A 20,655-nucleotide genomic window follows, 5' to 3' on the forward strand; every position below is an offset into this window, starting at 1 on the left:
CTTCTTCTCTATTAAAATAAACAGTGTCCAGTAGTTACTTTACACCTCCTGGCATACAAAACACTTACTAATTCTGAGGTGAGGTCGCAGACCTATGGAGATGAGCAGATCATTTGCCTGCACTGGTGCAAACCCTATGAATTGAGAAATTCCACAGAGACCAGTGCTCTGCTCCTGTCAAGGGGAATTTTAAATAACAAACCAGAAAACTCTTTTAACATACCAAGGATTTCACAATACTTTTGTTGCTCTCCAAAGTGAGCTTTCTAAAAATCCTGAAATCCATTTTAGTGTTTAAAACATTAAGTTGTACTAATAGTTCAGAAATAAAAGCAAGGGACCCATTTCCTTTTCCTCAGTGATCTTTATTTAATAGCTGTGCTTTGGGATGATTTTCCTTTACTGGAACAGAGTCATTAGCATTTCCATTTTGGTCTTTGCTTTCTGCAGATATGTTAAGAACAAGGAGGCACAGGATAAAATAAATCTTCTGAGGAAGATACAAGTCCAGATATTTCTTCAGGAAAAGAAAAGAACTGGGCAAAGTGTAGGAAACTCCCTCCTCCGTATCATGGAAAATCCTAAGTCTGTCTGAAATGCTCTCTCTCAATTGAATGCAGTATTTGTAAAAACTTTATGGTACTGAAAGATACTGTCCCAGCACAGAAGTAAGCCACTATGAGACATAAATGGCAAGAATCATCTCTTTTTCATAGTGTGGTCCATATGAAATATAACCAAGGTCTGTGTGAAACGTTCTGTAGTTAAATGCTGGTGTTAATTCGGCTTGCTTACTGATTTTATCAGAGATGGAAGCACAGACAAGGAACGAACTCACTGCACCACGGGACGGCAATGAAAAGCATCTGCGGAAACCAGCAGCAGCGCTGCCCTTTCATGGCCGCATTTTTTCCCCACTAATTCTGCCAAAAGGCAATTTCTGGAATGAATCCACCCACAAAGGATGCACTTTGTTTCCTGCTGCCCATCTGACTGAAAAACAACTTGGACTTCTGCGAGCTCCCCTGCAGCACCCTCCTTGTTGGTCTCAGAGCATGTCTAAAGGAGAAAGCATGACCCCGAGCCTCTCCCTTCTTCCTGCAGAGCAAAACCACAGTAACAGCAGAGCTACACTTCTGCTGGTCTGACTTGTTTTACGTGGGTATGTTCGCACTCCACACAGTGACTTTGTTGATAGCGTCCCTTTTCTGTGAAGCTGGTGAGGGGAGGGTGGCAGTGTCTCCAGCCCTTTTAATCACCACCATTCCCCTGCACAAGACATTTACATTGACCACCCTGGCCAATTTTAATTACTGTCAACAAATAAATAGCAGCTTTGCGTTTGTAAGGTGATTTCCATCCTTCCCTTCTCAGCAGACAGCTGCCTCCTTTTCCAAACATGATTTCACCACTGGCACACAACAGCGAGGAGCTCCTCATCTCTACACTCCCATGCACTTGCATGCATTTTATTACTTTTGCTCAAGGGCTGTTCCACCGGGTTTCTGTAAAGGAAAATTTCTGGTGTAAGCAGCAGTACATCAATGAAAGACTCCGATCCTGTATAAATTAATAAGTAATGTAGGTTACGTCCCCCATGCACTAAGTGCTTCTTTATGCTGCGGATGCTACGCATGAACACACAGCGAAGTTGAATGGCTTTGGCACTCAGGCTACAGACACAAGAACGTTTTTCAGAGATCCCTGCTGGGGTACACTGAACTATATACATCATACTGCATTACATTTTCTGCAGCATTAGCTTCAACTTCATGCTCTTGCGCTGCTCCACATCGCAGGGCGCCTGCATCCTTTTATTACACTAAGAAGCCTCGATCTTTATAATCGTAACCATCAAGCACAAGGCTTGTGCTACAGTCACCTTTTTTCCACCTGGGATTGCCCTGCTACACCGTGCTGAGGGCTGTCTGCCGGGGAACAAAGAGCTCCTTCCCCTTTTTTTCTGCATAATGCTGACAACACGAGCATGGCATCCTTCACAGTGCCCTAAAACGTTAGTTGTGAAGGAACAAAGAATGAAAGGAGAAAGGCAGAGAATAACAAGTGGGGAGAAGTACTTTTCTGATCAGATTCGCTGCAGTCCTGAGGCCTGCAGGACTCTCTGCTCTTTGTGAAGTAAAAGCAAGTCAGAGTACGCCCACAGGCACAAGCCGTGCCTCAGGATGGCCTCCCTCTTTCTACAGACCCCCAGGCAGCATCTGACAGATTCAGACCCTGTGGACTTGCACTTTGGACTGGATGACAATCCTAAAACAAAGAAGGCTTGGGTTTCGCTGCTGTCCTCCTTACTTTGTTTTACCGGACTAAGCACTTCAGCCTGCTTTACTGCTATCTAAGGCTGGGCTGTGAACAAACAGGTAGTGGCTGAAGCTCAGCCTAGACAAAACACCTATTAGGCAGGTTTGTAAAAATAAGCAGAACGTGTAGCAACTGGTATCACTACATTGATTTATTGGCTTTTGAGTACTAAAACAAGCGACTCCGGTGTCCTGTCAGCTCCCGAGCTCTTTTTAGCTTTCAACATGCAGAAAATCGTCCATCAGCATTTCTCCCCTACAACACTTTGACAGCAACAAACTGTACAGCTATACTTGTATTTCCGCTCGCAGCCCATAAGGCGATTCGCCACCTCCAGCCAGGATTCCCAGTTTGCACTTAACAGGCACTTAGCTACTCGAAGGATGTGATTATTTAGGTGGTGCAGTCCTGCAGGGCTTCCTGCAGGAAATCTAATATAGTGAGCATTCACATTTGGCACCCTTCGTCTGTAAAGGCACGTCTCATCTATAACTCCCTTCTTGGCTGGATTTCGTATGGTGCAGGGACTGCTGCTCTTCTAATGCTCGTGCCTGGCTGGCTGAACTGCGAAGGTGACAGTCTGAAGGTTTCCTCAGGCTGGAGGCAAAATTTCCCACTATTTTCTCTGAAATAAACTCCTCCCTTGGTTGATGCTCTGTAAGTGTAAATAAAAAGCCTCACTTTTGTCAAAATAAAGAATTCACCATAATTATCGGCTAACCCAAAATGGAAAGCGTGAATCATCCTCAGAAGCATAACTGTAGAGTGAGAGCTGATTCGGTGCCTGCTGGATACCTGAGTCCCTTCCAAGAGGGAGAAAAAAGCTAAATGGCTCTCCTAATGTAAAACATACATTGTTCTTCAGATGCTGGAATTCACCAGAGAGCAATTTCCACACAGAGCAATGACTGAGAGCATAACACAGAGTACCTTTAAACAAATACTGCAGCTGACTCTTACAGGGTTTCCAGGAAGAGAAACATCTGTAGAATATTAACCGACTCAACTTCAGAAATGTTTAACGGGCATTTGTCAAAAGTTTTATGCCAAAAACACATTCAGAATTGAAGTTGGTAGAACTGGGTCAGAATTACCGTGTATGCTTACATGCATACACAGATATATGTGTATGTAGGCAGACGATCACACCGCTTTCCTAAAACCCACACTCCGTTCTGAAACAATACATTAACAGTAGCTGCTGCTTTTCTCTCTCTCCAGTGCCATTTCTTCTTGCCAGCTGTTCTGCGCTCCTGATGGCAACTTCAAAGCTGGTGTTAGCAAGCTGAGAGGTGAGCAGGGCACTAGGGCTGAGCCAGCATGAGTCACGACGCAGTTACTTCATCAAAAGCAGGGATTATAGCATCGCTTCCAGTCTAAATGCACAATAAAATCCAAGTCGTTTGCCAAAGGAAACTAAAGGGTCTGCACCTCTGCTTACTTGCCTGGGTTTAATTTTACAAACACAGACATCTCCACTGACTTCAGAGGAATACGCACATGCAGACCTACGCACGTGTCTGAAAGCCAGAGCCAGGACCCAAGCTAGCACACTGGCAGGGTTTCCATTCTCTTGCTGGTTTTAAGTCAGAGCCATAGCAGATAGTTTTAACTGGCCTCACGTTAAATGAAGTCAAAATGTAAAGAAGGAGAGAACAAAAGCAGCACTACTGCAAAAAGCCTCCTGAAGGTAAACAGTCTGTTCTTCTCTGCTGGATGCAGTAGATGCCAAAGCAACGAGAGAGATCTGTTAAGGCTGTAGTGGGATGAATACTTCAAGCTAGCATGAATGCATGAAAAATAAAACCGAAAACAAAACCCCACAGTGCATTCTTCATTCTGCCTTCGCTGTTTTTATTCGTCATTTTCACACCATTCCCTCTTCTGCCAGAATATCTGTTTATGCAGCTATGGTGATCCGGCAGCTTATCCCACTGGAAAGTAACTTCTTTTTGGCAGTATCAGAGGAATTGATCTGGGTTAAATTACTTCTTAGGCAGCACAAGTAGCTTAGGACATTTGCAAAAGATCGCAGCTCCTCTCAGACTAAAACACCTCCCAAAAAATAGGTACTAGTGCCATTAAGGACAGTGCCTTATCTCTTAACAGCCAGGCCTCACCCTCTTCACACACGGCCTCTACCCCATGGTCCTCAGTACCATTCCTCCCCTGGATTTGCTTGCAAAGGGGTGAAGATAAGTCCCACACTACCAAGTTTCCACGGCTTATACAGAAATATTCCTCACGACATTTCAGTAACGTGCTGCTAGAGAGCTACTAGGAAGCACAAAGATCTAGCATACGTAATTGAGAGATGGTCATCCTTGCAACCACCGTTACCTGAAAATCCCTAAACAGGTGAGCAAACTGACCTGTGAGCTAGTTTCCCTACAAGGTAAAATACAATTCCACTAAAATTCAGAAGGATGACTCCCATATTTACTTTTACAGGATGACAGGTCATCCTACAAATGTTCCACATTAAATAAATGAGCATACTCTTCAAAGGATCAAGAAGGGAGGTAATCCAGGGTATCAAGCAGAAGTTTTCTTCGGTTTTCTTCACTGAAACAAGGCAAATTGATGAATTGTACTGCTGTGGCATGGGTTTAATGGTATCTCCTGCCACCTTCATGGATCAAAGATGCTATTTTTTACCACAGCGTGTCATGAAATGGACAAAACATCACACTCTTCATGTAATCTGCCATCAAGTGCATCACGATTACCCAAGTTATTTTAAAAGAAAAACAGACTAGAAGAGTGAACTGGATGTCACCTTAACTATCATATAAACAAAATTTTGAATTAGTTTATAACCTGAAGTAGGAAGAAACGAGAGGAAGACTTGTGTACTGGCAGATTAGTGCAATGTTGTAACAACACCCCAAATCCGATCCATGGCGGCAGTACTGTTGGACTGGCTATTGCACACCACCACTTACACTTGGATTACCAACACCCAAGAAAGAGATCTTAGTGTCATCACTATTTTATTGTGGTCTTTGAAACAATTATTTCAATTTTTTTCTTTCTTAATAGCAGATGCTTATATTACAGCCAGAAAGACGGATGCCTGCTATTACGCAGAAGTATGCTATAACATAACAGTTTACTTAAAAATCAGGAGCAATATTTAAATCACTGTTCTACTTTTTCCTGTTATAAGGAGATATTCACTCACGTGAGTAGCGCCCATTCAAAACTCAACAGCCCATGGAAACCACAACGGCAAGGACAGAGAACGGGCGGTTGTCCTGCCACTATTGTGTGTAATATTAAAAGTGTGAACAACTTGCTGGGGACTGCTGATGTGAATAAGGAAGGACAAGAAGATCAAAATGCTACACATTTCTGTAAATCCATCCTTTGGTAGTAATATGCAAAAAAGTATGTCTTTGGTGGTGGATCAAAGACTTGGGGGAGGCCTGAAAATCCTTATGAGGAATGATGCTGCCACTCTGGTCTAATTTTGGATGGGTGGAATGGTTAAAGGAGTACCCTGAGGTCAGCATGGGGGCTAGAAACCCAGAAAGGCTTTGTTGCTAGTCCTAATTCACAGTGGGTGAAATGAATGGTATGAGACTGGAATGGTGGATGGAAATTCTCGGAAAGGGCAGTACTGCCACTTCAGCCTCATACTGGATGGGTGGTGGAGACAGCTTCTCTCTCTACAGTGTCCACAAATCCCTTGAGTGATCATTTATACAGTCATTGCTCTTTAATGAGTAAATGCCATAACTCACGGTAAAACTCTTCCTTACTACCAAGGTGAGATTTTTCTTTCTGTGGCCCAAACTGTTTTCTAAGACTACAAATTAATCTTTTCCTCCACCTATACTGATTTGTAACTTTTACAAATGGTGCTCACATTCCCCAGTGAGCATTTTCTTCTAGACTCTTCAGTTATCTAACAAGGCTGTGGTGGGGTTCCAGAGCATTATCCTGAAGGACACACGCTACATAAAAGCAGCCAGGAGTGGAAAATACTGCCCAACAGATTATTCTGGGAAATGGAAGAAAAATAATCTCCAAATTCTGGACACGGTTAAGAGTTTGGCAACTGCATGAGCTGATCTGCTCCCAAATGTTCAGTAAAGAAAATGCGGAGAGTAGAAAGCCCAGATATGACACAGAAGTTCCCTGCAAGCGTTAACTCTTTAATATATACTATAGTGGTTTAGAAGCAGTTAATTCAAAAGAGTCATCAAAGAAAATGATGAAATACATTAAAAGATTCAGACTAAAATGTTAAACACAAAATCCTCAGGCTACAAAGAGGCCTGTTTTTTCTGGACAGTCAGCATCTCCCACCAACTATTCTTCAAAATGAACCTACACTTTGCTGGTACTCAGAACATTAATACCATAATGTTAAATGACTATGACTGGCTACTGTTAGTACCAATTTCTCTCCAACTCATTTTCAATCTTGTAGCTTGCCTCGAAGGCTATCTGAAAGGAGTGATGTTCTAATCTCCCACATCATTAACATTTTAAACCAGGCTCTTAGGCATCGTTTTAAAAAGACCTCCTCCGCCCCTCATCGTTGTTTTTTTTTTTTTTTTACCACATACGCTCTCCAAAACCAGCATTTGAAGCCACAACTGTGATCCTCCCAGTCCATTCTGGGACCCTCCTCATGCTTCAATTCCACAAAAGCTGTTCTCACACAAATCTGTTGGGACTAAGTATCTTTATCTCATTCACACTTTTAACACTTCTTTCTACAGCTGTTCTTTCATATTGTGTGGGAATCTGCGCCGAGTTCTGTATCCTAGTCTCTGCTTCCCAGCAAGCAAATTATTTAGTCATTCCCCAACATTTCCTGTTTCACATTAGCACAAAACCAAAACTTTCTAATACTTTATGAAAGATAAACAACAAAACCCTACTCCCCCCCAAAGATACGCACGTGTACCATACCCACCTTCAAGAAAGTTCAGAAAAAGAGATGCTGTCACGTGAGATACGCAGGCACAGACCCATGCTCTGCGTTCTCCTGTAACTCACGTGAACGCAGTGATGAAGATGTAATTTCAGGTCTCTTGGTCTCTCTTGCGAGCTCTGAGCACAGATTGAGCACCGTGGTCCTAACCTTTACCCCCCAATCCTTCCTACATAGAAATGAAAAGGTGACTCCCACAGGGGATTCCACTTGGCGTGAGCAAACACTTGGAGGTAAAGGACAGACAGACAAAGACAGACACGCCGGTCTCGCTGAGAGAGCCCTGAACACTATGCAGCTACACATCTGCCTTGTCCAGCTCTGCCAATTTTCTTTCTGTTTTAGAGCGTGCAAGCCGCTGCCCCGGGGGGACCTGCTGGTGACCGAACTCACGTTTTCGTGCTTCATGTGTTTCAGGAGGCGCAGCTCTCGGTAGGCTCGCTTGGCAAAGAGTTCGGACTGAAACGGGCGGTACAGTTTCTTAATGGCCACTTTGGTACCGTTTCTTCCATCGATAGCCGAGCTTCGGGGGAACAGGAACAGAGGTTGGTGAGCGAGGACCGGGGCGACATCGCCGACCCCAACGCCCCACAGGGCTGGCACACTCGCTCCGCTCTGTCACACTCGCTCTGCCCAGGCACACTCGTTCTGCTCTGGCACACTCGTTTCCCTCAGGCACACTCGTTTCCCTCAGGCACACTTGTTTTGCCCTGGCACACTCACCTTGCCCAGCCCTCAGCGCGCTGCCCCGCGTAGGGGGGGGACCTGCACCCCCCCGGCTTCCCCGCCCGGGGACGAGCCCCGGGGACGGCGGAGACCCCCGCGGGGCCCCGAGCCGAGCCGGCAGCGTGGCGGGGCCGCCCGGGTCCCCACAACCGGAACAAATTGGCAGCAGGGAACAAAGCGAAAGCGCCGCGGGCTGCGCCCCGCCGCGGCTCCCCCCCGGCCCCCGGCCCCTTCCCTCGGCCGGGGGGCGCAGCCCTGCCCCTGCCCCTTCCCGCTCACCAGACGGCTCCGTAGGCGCCGGAGCCCACGGGCTGCAGGTCCCGGTAGCGGTCCCGCACTTCCCAGAGGGTTTTGGTGATCTCCTGGCGGTAGAAGCCGTTCTTGGGGGAGGACATGGTGCCGCGGCCCCCTGCCGGCACCCTCCAACAAAGAGCCCGGGGGGAGCGCGGGAGGCGAGCGCCGGGCTGAGGCGAGGCGAGGCGAGGCGAGGGGCCGGGCTTGGCCGCGCTCCCTCGGCGCCGCTCCCTCCCTCCGCCCGCCCCTGTCCCGCACAGCCCGGCCGGGCTGCCCCGGGGACCGGGAGGGATCCGCCGGCCGGCCCGGGGCAGCCGGGAGCCGGGTGTCGGCCGCGGCAGGTGCCGGTTAGGCAGGGCAGGAGCGGCGTGTGGCAGCGCCTCAGCCCGCCTCCGTGGTGGCGGCGTTCGCGTGGCCCCGTGTGAGGAGCTCTGCCGGCAGCTCTGGCGCTTCTCCTCCCCTCAGTAACGCGGCCAAGGGGGTGCGGGACACCCCACGGACACCCCAGGCGGCTCTCCCTCGGAGACACCGCGTGGCAGACCCACGGGAGGGGCCCGGTGACCCGCAGGTGTTGTCGAGGTGGAGGACAGCGAGCTGCCCAGCATGGTTCACTGTGTGCCTGGCGGTGTGTACCCAGAGAAACGTGCTGGGTGAGGCTTTTGCTCTAGGAGGACACGCTTAAAATCCATCTGCTCCTCTTGGCACCGTTGTGTGCTGCCTCGCGTCTGTGGGTTTGGAGGGGTGACCTGTATTTTTGCAAAGCTCAAGAGATCTTCCCGATTCCAGTCGTTTCCCCCATGAAATCGGTCTTGGCGGTGGCAGCTGGAACTGGGACAGTTCCTGGAGCTGACAGGAGCAAATGGATGGCTGGTGTGGTGGCAGAGGCTCAGCGAGCACGTGCCGTGCTACGTGTTGAAATCCTGGCGTGAATTAGGGGTGCGCTGAGTCCTTGCTATGAAGCTGAAAGCAAATACATCCCAGCCTTCTTCTCGTGCATACACACACCGCGGTGTGGCACCTCTGGGCTCATTCTGTGCTAGAGCTTTGGATTTGATAGCTGACTTTTAATGAAAGCGTTAAGGGATATAAAACAAAAAATTAAAGTGGAAAGAAGAGATGACAGTTACAGACAAAGGAGAAAAACTGCATTTAGTTATATTTGCAGAGGCCACTGATTTTTTTTTCATTTTTTTTTTTCTGACCCGTATGATATATTACTGATAAACTGGAGCACAGAAATACATGACGGTCATCCCAGGCAGTAGGTGCTGCATACACAAAGGGCACAAGCAGCGGCAGCAGCTCTGAAAAGTAAGCAGGGACAGCAGCAGGACGGGGGCAATCCTTCACAGCCAGACAGAGGGGCTGTGCCTGACCCCCTTCTTCCTGCAGCTCCGTGTGTGTGCAGAAGTGTTTGCTCACAGGAGAAGTAAGGGAGTGAATGTCTTTGTGCTACGGCAGTCCTTGGTGGCTCCCACACGTATGCTGAGGGGCTGTAACTTAGTCTGATGAGAGCTGGGAGTACAAAAGTGAGCTTTCAAATCACCCTTGCACAAAGCTGCACAGCTGTGGACTTCCCACTTCACCTCAGGATCAGACCCAAAGTTTCAACAATATTTAATATTGTTAAATAGAAACAAGTATACACTTAATTTAGTTGCTAAAGCAAGTGGTCCCCTGCACATTTGGTGTGATATGAAACAGTTCAAACAGCTGCTTAAAACCACTGCAGTGCTGGAAGATGGAAGATAGCAACCTTCACGGTGTTTCGATAGTAAATAGGCCTGGTCCAGCATGTGTAAGGCAAAGGCCTACTTTTAAAAACGCATTATGTTTTCTCTGTGTGTATATAATTAGAATCCTTGCCCTTTGTTTTGTCTGACTTCACCCCTGAGCAATGTTGCTGAGGTTAGGTAATTCAGACTTCCTGTCACTAGAGTTCGTTTTGTGGCTTAGCTAGAGAGGGGCAATCTGGCCAAGTTGCATTGTTCCCGAGGCCTTTTTGGTAGTTGCCAGGGGTCCAGACCTTTCTGTGTGTAACTACTAAATCTAGGAGAGCAGTCCTGCCCTGCCTCCTCCCATTATTTGCATATCAGATACAAATTCACAACATCCTTCCACCATACAGGTGTTTTCCAGTGCTGCTCTCTGCTGATATTTGACCTGTTTGACTCCCTGTTTTAGTGAGAACGGAAACCAACCTTCTGACACTCGGCAGGTAATGCAAGGCTCATGTCAAATGTTAGATTAATGGTACACATTTGTTTTTCAAACCCGCAGTCCCAGCAGATTTTGTTTGTTTGTTTGCTTTTTAATTTCTGACATCACCTTTATGCACTCTTTGGCATTCAGATGGTGGCTGGAGTGAAATATGGTATGGGCGAGGTGAAGGCTAGAGAGCGGTACCTCTTACTCAATTTTGAGCGACTCCGTTATTTAAATTACATTTAATGACAAATATATATGTTTCTTATACAACAAGAATTTGTTCTACTTTTTGTCTATAGCCCATTTTTTCTTAATCCAGTCATGGCAAAGCGAGGCTTTCTTACTGCTTTTTATCAAGGCAGAAAGTGGATGATTTTGACAATGTAGGTAAAAATACTAACCCAGCACCAAGACATCACATTTGTGCAGAAGTTCAGAAGATTACAGAGCAGCTTTCTTAAGATATTTTAAATTCAGTGACCAAATTGGCCAATGCTGTTTTTCCCCATGCTTTTCCTTCACATACGTAATTAGATTTACTTTGCTTAAGATGGATGAGGGAGCAGCATAGGTCAAATTCAAGACCACCTTTCCTCGTTGAGTCACACATATAGCAAATGCACTGATAAACTTACTGAAAAGAAGAGGAAATTAGCACTGTTGTGAGAAGGGAGGCTGTCTAATAAAGCCATTAAGAGCATCCACGGCAGGAGTGAAAAGAGAAACTTGGATCCACCCACAGCTGGTAGATCTTGCAGCAGAGTCACAAAATGCATCAGTCTTGGTATCCTGCTAGGCTTGGTTGGATGTATTATATTGTATTTTCCCAAAGACAATCTGTTGCGATTACACCAACATGATACTACAGCCATATCTTATCCCAGGCAGTGTGTGCTTGACAGGGCTAATTAAAAAAGGAGTGCTCTCAGATGTTTCTGCTTTTGGCATATGTTTATTGTAAAGCTTATAGAACAAAGAGACCTTCCTTCAACATCATGAATAAAAGTGCCCGGCCTGTAAAGGGAAGGGGGAAGTTGGGAAGGTTGTTTCTGGGAAGAAACATTCATGTTGGTATCTTTTTATTTTATTTTATTTTATTTTATTTTATTTTATTTTATTTTATTTTATTTTATTTTATTTTATTTTATTTTTTAAAGAGCCGACTTTCGATGTGTTGGAAGTTTGCCATCAGCCATAAAACATATGAGATAGATAGGATGTGTACAGCAGTCTTTCTGCTCCCTCCAGGGACTGATAACTCAATTTCCACTCCAGTTTGGACATGAGGCTTCTGTGCTGCAGAAGGAGCTCTCTAATAGAGCAGCGGAGAAGCTAACCACCTCTGCCTGAGCAGTTCTGCAGACGAAGAGTAGTTACAGAGTCCGGTGAGAGAGTTGCATGGTAACTGCTCAGAACAAAGAGTTTATTAACAGTGATAAAATGACACGGCATAGTTTGTCAGGACATAAACTGGGGGCTGACTGCCGGTCCTGAGGGAAGTAGGTGCATCTGTGTGAACAGGTGATGGTGATCCCCCAGCCCAGACACTGGCAACAGGGGAAAGCAGAAGATCAGACAAGGTCCTTGGAAAGATCAAGCACCTTCCCACCTTACTGCCCGTATCCTTTAAATGATTTTCACGTGGTCAAAACTAGCTCATCTTGACAGTATTTCACATGTGAATACTTTAGTACAGTAAAACATACTTTGAAAATGGCAGTAAAACTTAAAATTTTGCTGAATCGTCAAAGGCTGATTCCTAGAATATTACTTCTTTAAACAGCTGTCTATCCCCACCTTCAAAAAGTAGTCTGTTCTTGTCTATTTATGTATGTTGCTGTGGAGGAAGCAAATCAATTTAATTTATTACAAGGAAAAGTAAAGCTTTAAACAAAAACGCCAATATTCTTCTGAAAGTATTCCTGTGTGATTGTGTCCACACCCTTCCCCACTGGAGCTGTTGCCAAGTGTTTTGCAACTATTCCGTTGTTTCTGTGACCTCTGAGCAGGGTGCTTGAATCCCGGTTTCTGTAACACGGAGACTTGGGGGCCCAGCCATACTGTGAGAATACAGTGAGCAGGTAGAAATAAACATGTACTACCTAAGTGCTTTTTTAAAATTAATTTTAGTTTTTTAGACTGGGCATTTCATTTGTTCAAGGTACTGAGTGAGAAGTCACTGCATTATTTACTACCCCTACTCTTTATTTATCCCAGCTGGAGGTGGGATGGAAGAAGCAAAGCCAGGTGCAGAGATTAGCATTAGGTATGTATAAAACAACTCCTTGTCACACTCTTGTAGCTCTTTGACTTCACTCTCGTAACTCTTTGACTTCAGATCATGCCTAAAGGCTCTCTGCTACTGATTCCTAAAATAAACTGATGTGTGAGAAGGAATCTGTGTTTCTGTCTGATTTTGGGGAGTCGGGAGCAGGGAGGAAGCTTTTAGTCTATAGCAGACTGTCACAGTCTGCAATCTGATAGAGCAGAGAACAAAACACTCTTGGTTTGAAGAGTTTTCCGTTGCTAATTCAAAAATCACACAAAAAGTACATTCACGGGTATAGGGTGATCGCTTTTACCTATTTGTCCCTACATAGTTGTGTGCATCACCAGTTCATATCACCACAACCTTAATGGTACTCCTACCCATGTTCCCCATCCTCCTTAATACTGCGTTCATTTGATGCATTTCCAACTGGCGCTGATGAGAAAGATGGACTGGACGTCAGTACGCTGTGTTAGTTTAGCACAGAATGTAACACCTAGGGTTTATTCTTGATTTGAGCCTTTGGGCTCTATTATAAAACGAGTATGAAATACAAATATATTATCTTAGCACTGCTCCACAGGATATTATTCCACAAGGGATGAAGTATGGCTCAGTGGAGGCTGCCAGGTAGGGCAGATTTGGTGTGTGTTTGTATTGTGGCTGCCACTGAGATTCAGGTGCTACTGCATTCAGTGATCAAATGGGAATCCAAAAGGATGAGCTAAAACCTCTCTATACAATGCCCGTGTTAACTGGTGACAGTAACTGGAGCTGAGGGACCATGCGACTGCAAAACGAAGCATCTGTATGCACGCAGGATTGAAGCCTGATGAACAGTTTCATTCATTATGTAGAAATTTGCTCTATAATGGATTAAGGATCGTATTGGTTTGAAGATCAGCATCAGCACTGGAAGCTCACAGGATATCCCCCCTTTTATTCACAACGTAGAACCTTTTATACATGTCAGCTCAATATTTTATACTACAGGAGCAAGAAGGTCGATGACAGCTACGCTAATGCAGCTTTCTGACCCTCTTGATACTTGTCACATAAAATCCTCGCGCTTTTTGTCTCTGCCTGCTTACATGGGTCCCATTTAGTAATGCACACAGCACTCAGTATTGAAAACCAATCAATGTCAAAGACTCAGAAATGAATGCCACTGGGTATGCTCACTTTGTGAGAGCGTGCAGATTTTCTGAGCACCAGCTTCAGAGAGTTGCGCTGTATCTGCAGATGCTAGCAGCTTGGTTCACGGGCAGGAGAAGCAAGCAGCTCCTTTGAAGGCTGTTGTGATTAGTTCCTTCCTAATGAGGCTGAGCTTGCCTAGCTTGAATTCCTTTCTGCTGCTAGCAAAGGACATAAATCATCCAACTTACAGTACATTTCTCTTTTAGCAAGAGCTAAATGTTTATCACCGCTTACCTGGCAGGGATTCTTGAGCCAGGCCAGCAATTACAGATGCAGCAAAGGCTACTCTGAAGTGGTTTGGGACTGCAGTTAAATAGGTCATTTTTAATAGCTTCGTCTTTGACCAGGCTGTGGGTGTTGTGAAGGTGGACGTCGGCATCCTTTTTATCATCCAGGGGCTCATGTGACGGGAAGAAAGGAAGGAAGTGGCTTTTGTATTGACTGCTCCCCACCTCTGTCAAAGACTTTGTTGTTGCCAATATCCTGTCCTTCAAAGAGCTGCCTGTCCCCGTCCCCCCCGGTCCCGGGGTGAGCACTTGCTCTCTCCATGTAGTCTTGCAGTGAACTGAACCTCCTTCCCTTTTGCTTTTGTATCTTTTTGTCTTTTGTACCAAATAAATAATAAATAAAGAAATAAATAAACACTAAGAGCACTAATGGGAATTCTGCAACAATGCTGTCTAATTAATAGGTATTGACCTATTATTGCATTATAGTTCTTCATACACCAGCGTTGATCACCTCATTTTCTATTTGATTTTGTTTTCTGTATATTCCCGGAGTTATTAGTAACCCTGCTGTTTTGTACTTGTGCACCCACTGTGTATTTTCTGGGAGGAGGGAATTTTGCGTATTATGGCAAGCAATACCCTGTAATGCTGTGCTTTCCTTCTAAACCATCCTCAGGGTTTCTTTCTATCAGCAGACTTGTAAATTAGAGATGCTGATGAGGTAGCTTAAAAAATGAAGATGCAGATTTTAAAAGAAATGTAGTGTGTACTTATGCTTGTCAAAAGATCAAGCTAAACGTAAAAGACTTTTTTTCCTTCTGCAAGACCTCTTACTTCCAATGATGATAAAATTACTAGATTTGGGGCTGCACTTAACGCTGATTAGAGTGAGATAATAAATACTAGAGGTAATTTCAATTTAGCAGGTAGCGGGATAACAAGCTCTAGTGACTGAAAGCTAAACTTGGGTAAATTCAGATGAGAAGTAAATTGCTAACAATGACAGTAATTAACCAGTGAGAGCCCTCCGAGAGTTGTGATGTTTTCCTCCAGCGGCAACATGAGTACGTGAGTAGCTGAGGTACAGCTGAGTTGTTTGTCCATGTTTTGCTGAGAATTAATTCTGTGCTTTGCAGGTGGGCAGGGATGGCAAGTGCCATCATTTATTGTGGGCTACAGCCTACGGCACTCTCTGCAAATGTACGTGCCATATATAAAGAACATACAAAAGCACGATTATAACAACGAGTGGTGTTAGGAAATTGCAAAAAATACAGTTTAGCAGGCTCTACTGTAAAAATGTTTTCCAAATAAAACTTGGGCTGTGTAAACAATTCCTGTGTTAAAGACATTTTAGCAACACAAAGCCAAAATGAAATAAAATCCCGAATTATATAATTATTTATTCTGCTCTTTCAAATTACTTCTAAATGATCTTACACATTCACCAGCCGTGAAAAGACCTCACTCCTGAATGGTTACCTCCGTTGGCCTGTTTCTCTGGGTTGACAAATGATTTTTTTTTTTCCCATCTGTGTTCAGACGATAAGCATTATTAGTACTAAGCCGTCCATGTTGTGGTCTCAGTGGGGTACTGGCTTTCCAATTACCCCGTCCTGCTGTTGGGAACTGATAAACTTTCCACACTGCATTCCCGCATCTCCACAAGGGAGTCTGCTACCTGTTCTAGGAAAAATATATTAATTAGTGGCTTTTAGGTCTAAGAAATCGCCTTGATTTGGCAAATCGAGGAAAGAAACATCTCTCTCACTACCATTTTTCTTAACATTAAAAGGAGAAATGATTTGTGGGTTATGATGGTATTTCATTAAAAATAGCTGAGCTCCTGTTATCCATCACTCTGTCACCTCTGATTAGTTTGCACGTGGCTATGACTGTGCTCTTCCTACATAATTTATCTCCTAGAAGAAATTACATCTGCGAATGGAAATTGAAATACATTTTTTGTTTGGTATTTTAAAGAAGATTCAGAGTTGCCAGGAGAACAAATTTTGGAAGCGATAAAAAACTTTGTCTTTCTATTTAACTAGTAGAGATATGTCAAGCAGAGATTGTCTGCTATGTGCCTACCATGGAGTTTTACACATTCTTTTGAAACATTTGGTGATGGCCACCCCCGTAGCCAGGAAACCAGATTAAACAAATGATGGGACAAATCCCACACTAAACTCATTATCATTTGATGTGAAGGGTTTTCAGGAAATTTCTTTATTTCATTCTTGCCCTTCCAGCTGGAGAATAGCTGCAGATCAGACTAGCAAGCTCAATATGAGATTTCAGAGAAAATAAAGCACCGAACTATTTTTCTGTTAAGTCGTAAACAAGCAAATTAAAAAAATATAAACTTAAGACATGTCTGAGGGATTATTTTTCATTGCATAGTCAGACAAATCGTTTAAGGATTTATAATCTTTTCACCTATTTAGCATGAAATTCAGACAATTGCTGAATGACCATTACAGGCTTCATCCAGCTTCGAAGGACGTCGATGTAATGACCGCCAGATTCAAAGGACTCCCAATAAATCCATACAAGCATTTACTTTCAGGTTAATAAGCCTTGAAGAACATTGAATCCAAACAGCTGCATTCTACTGAAGGTAAGTATTAGGTAACTGCAAACATTATCAACAAAAGTCCACCAGTTAGACCACACATGAAGAACTAACGTTTTAGATGGAACGATTAGTTCTACTTTTCAAGAAGACAAGCAATACCACATCAAGTGTCTGTGGAAAATAAAAGTTCTTGGACTTGATTTTTTTTTTACCTGTTTATTAAGAAAAAGATTTTGTTTTTTTACATAGAAAAGATACAGAGGAAGGTAAATAAATGCAGTAGAATTCATTAGGTCATATAATAGCTGTACAACTGGATCTAAATGACAAAAGTTGAAGAAAATGTAAATAATACAAAAAGCCACCTACAAAATGAGACATTGACAGTGAGAACAAGACACAAAAATGAACAACGTTGACTAGTTTGTGCAACCATGATTCACTACTTTGTGAGAAAGACACAGCAATGAAACCACAAGACGCCTCATGCCAAAGGATATTCCTGTTGTAGTATTATGCTTTCAATGGGGAACTGATGTAATAAATTAAATTCTTTAATACAACTTGGTATGTGGTCTATCCTGCAATTTATTAATTAAGATTTAATTTTCCAGCTTTTCAGAGCTGGAAAGCCTTTAAAATTTTGCTCAGAAAGAAAATCTGTCACGATGGATATTTTGTGTTTCACAAATCTGCAAACTATTCTTAAATCTTGTTTTGTTTTCTTTTCCAGTGGCAATTTTTAGACTATTTTCTCAAGGACTAAATGAAGGGAAATAAGATAATGAATAATATCGAGTTCAAAGTTGTGAACTTGACTGAGTATCCTTGCACTGTGATCTGTGACAGCTTTTGCTGAAGTTTGCAGAAAACTAGAAACATCCTGGGGTGCCTTCAGGGCACCCTCCTGGAAACTTGTGCAAGTTCACCAGCTCTCCACCAACAGCATGCTTAGGGGTACCAGCAAGAATTAAAATGGTCTCACAGACCGGTATTGTGCAGAATAAAAATATGTATAGGGAAAAGAATGAGGACAGACACTTTAATGGCAACAGGAGACAGGGATTTATTTTTTACTGACTTTGAACTGGTATTAGATTTTTTGAGAGACATCCAGTAATTTTGTAAGACCACCACAGATATGACTACGTATGCATATTCTGTCTATCTCACTACCACGTCCTCTCTTCATAAAGGCACTAACTATAAATAAAATGAAAATGGACAGATAAAGTTAGGCTAATGCCAGAAAAAAATGGATTGCTTGTATGGAATTCTATGTTTATGTTTGTATACATTCATGCGTTAAATGTACAATTTTAAAATTAATTTAAAATGTCACCTTCATTTTGGCAATACAACTGATAAGATGAAACATGCAGAAAACACAGTTGAACAGAACTCAGTGCATAATTTTGTCAGAACGAAGCAGTTCTTTATCACCCTTTATGAACTGGGAATACATTCATATTACAAGGCAAGAAAACCCCAAAACAGACAACAACTGGCTTCTGTATAATGCATCTGCTTTTCCACATCTTCTCCAACATCTTTGGATAGTAAAATCTACGTTTGAACACAGGTTAAATTGTATGGTTATATTTTAACAGTCTTCATAGTGCAGCAAGGCAAAACACAGCTGCCTGTATTTACTGTTCTATTTCCAGGCTATCCATTTTTAGGTCAGGTGGTTTAAAGCTAATCACTTCTTCATAGGTAAGTTCTGTAGGGAGGGGGTGAGAGAGAGAAAAGTATTATTATTCCCTTTAAAAGAAAAATATTCCAGACAAAACTGTTAAATACATGCACGTGACTTGTAGTTTGTATTTCCAGCCTTATTAGATTCTAGATCCAAACCCAGACTGAATTCGCTAAGAATCTTTCTGTTAACTTCAGATTATAAATTAGACTCGCTATTATTGTAAAACATGCCTGTCCCCTTCACATAATTACTAAAACACATCAGCCTGAAATGGAAACATCAATTATGCTGTCAGATGACCTGCCAAAATGATGTAATAGAAGATAAAATGTAATGTAAAGTGGCATCTTTAAAAGCACCCAAGCAGGTTTTAAAATGTGCACTTTTAACTGCAGAGAATGTTCTTTATCATCGCTCAGTCAATTGCCTTCTACATAAATCATGTGCAATTCTGTACTAATGCCTTGTATCTAGGTGGTTTGGTGTTTGTTTTTTTGTATTTTATCGTAACTAGCTTAATTTTAAGGCCCTCTGACAAAATGTTCTTTTGTCTTACAAGCACGTAGCAGTTCTATTTTCTTCAAGAAAAGCTTAACTAGAAATAATGGAGTCACTGCTATTTTACCCTGCTTCAGGAAGAGCCCTCTGTCTTTTCACGCTGACAGTCACTTTGTGTTTTGCACCTTGCACAGCAATGGGATACGCTGTCAGCGGATTCCTCCTATGTATTTTCTCAAGTTAGATAGTGTATTTTAAGGACCAAACCTTGTCCACACGTAAATAAATGGCCAACAATGCATTACTTCAGGATCTGTTTTTCGAACGCTGATCTTTAAATCATATCAAACTTGTGTTTATTAGCTCTTTTATTAAAAAGATCTGTCAGAGACAGCTAACAAACATAAAAGTGGACCTAGCTCTGCTCTAAGAAGTATGTACAAATCTTAGGGCTGGGTCTTGATTACACTTCGGTTGTGTTATGCTGTATCATGGTGTACAATGACCAGTGTGCCAGCTTCACTAACAATTGAAGAATTTCCCTGTAAGAAATTCCATGTATGGATCCCTGAGGCTGAAGGATTTGTTAGGTGACTCAGTGATTGATCTGCAGCTATTAAAATAGCATCTAGTCACAGGCAGCCAGGTATGTTAGAGCAGTCTTGGCTGAACTCTGAGTAAGCCTGTGCCCCCACAAATCAGATGCCCAGGACTGTAATATAAATTATTCCTGGTGGCTGTGTACTGTATGTTCATGAAGCTCTTTACTCTTTCTCGTGCCACCTAGTTAGCTAACAGCACAGATGTTATGCTGAGAGATGTGGAACTGGAACTAGCAGCTAAGGAGAGATAGTGCAGAGAATTCAACTCTGAATGGCATTCTCTTGGCCTCTGCAACTTGAAATATTATCTAACTGATTAAACGTGTCAAAAAATGTATGAGCTTAGGCTGCAACCTCAGCAGTGTGCAATGGAGGTCAAGGAAACTCTAAAGTGCCTAATGTGTGAGACAAAGTGCCTGAAATCTCATTTTACTTTGGCTGCTCTGTGCCTCTTGGGATCAAGCACCACTTTTAATTTGAACAGAAGAGGAGAAATATGCCACTGATGTCTTCAGAAAATGAGTCAATATTTCATTAACAATACAAACATTTTATGCAAATTGTGACCTTTAATGTCATCTTACTTAAATGTGGCACATATTGTACTTGAAAATAAGAGTTACTTTCCCAAGCTAAAAATATGGCGAGGAGGAAGAGCTGCGTGTCCTACATGCATGAGCACAGTTTTTAGATTTTTGTTTCAGGCCTGGTTTTGTCCTGTATAAAGAAGGAATTTCACCTGTCGTTCCAAAAAGGACAATGATATAGAAAACTATGATACTGCAGCAGGATACACTGCCCTTCCGAGATAACTCACCTCCAGTTCATCACTTCAGTTAAGAAAGTGTTAAGCTAAGATTGTTCCTGAAATAATTTTAGCAGAGTTTCATCACAAACAGAAATCGTCTTTATGAATCGGAAATTGTTAAACTTTCCTGTTAAAGACTCAGTCAACTGAAAAAGTAGCAGAAAAATCATCCACTGGTAAGCACAAAAGCAAATCGAACATGCCTCGTCATAAACAAGATATATGTGAGGTGTCATATGCTGCCAGATCCTGAAGAGGAGAGCACACGTAAAGAGT

The 20,655-nt window shown here is 43.1% G+C and overlaps 2 protein-coding genes across 2 annotated transcripts in view; both read right to left on the reverse strand.

The window, feature by feature from the left end:
• Positions 1-8,515, reverse strand: part of MAPK12 (mitogen-activated protein kinase 12) — a 36,907-nt gene extending 28,392 nt beyond the window's left edge. Inside the window, exons 1-2 of the mRNA XM_080552040.1 lie at positions 8,273-8,515; positions 7,661-7,790 (exon numbers count right to left, since the gene is read on the reverse strand). Coding sequence (XP_080408166.1) covers positions 7,661-7,790; positions 8,273-8,388 — 246 coding nt within the window. The 5' untranslated portion in view covers positions 8,389-8,515. The remainder of the gene's footprint in view (positions 1-7,660; positions 7,791-8,272) is intronic.
• An 8,929-nt stretch (positions 8,516-17,444) lies between these two features.
• MAPK11 (mitogen-activated protein kinase 11) overlaps positions 17,445-20,655 on the reverse strand; it is a 32,936-nt gene continuing 29,725 nt past the window's right edge. Inside the window, exon 12 of the mRNA XM_080552029.1 lies at positions 17,445-18,492. Coding sequence (XP_080408155.1) covers positions 18,419-18,492 — 74 coding nt within the window. The 3' untranslated portion in view covers positions 17,445-18,418. The remainder of the gene's footprint in view (positions 18,493-20,655) is intronic.

The sequence above is a fragment of the Anser brachyrhynchus genome (genome assembly GCF_964034855.1).
Source record: "Anser brachyrhynchus genome assembly, chromosome: 1".
Classification (NCBI taxonomy): Eukaryota; Metazoa; Chordata; class Aves; order Anseriformes; family Anatidae; genus Anser; species Anser brachyrhynchus.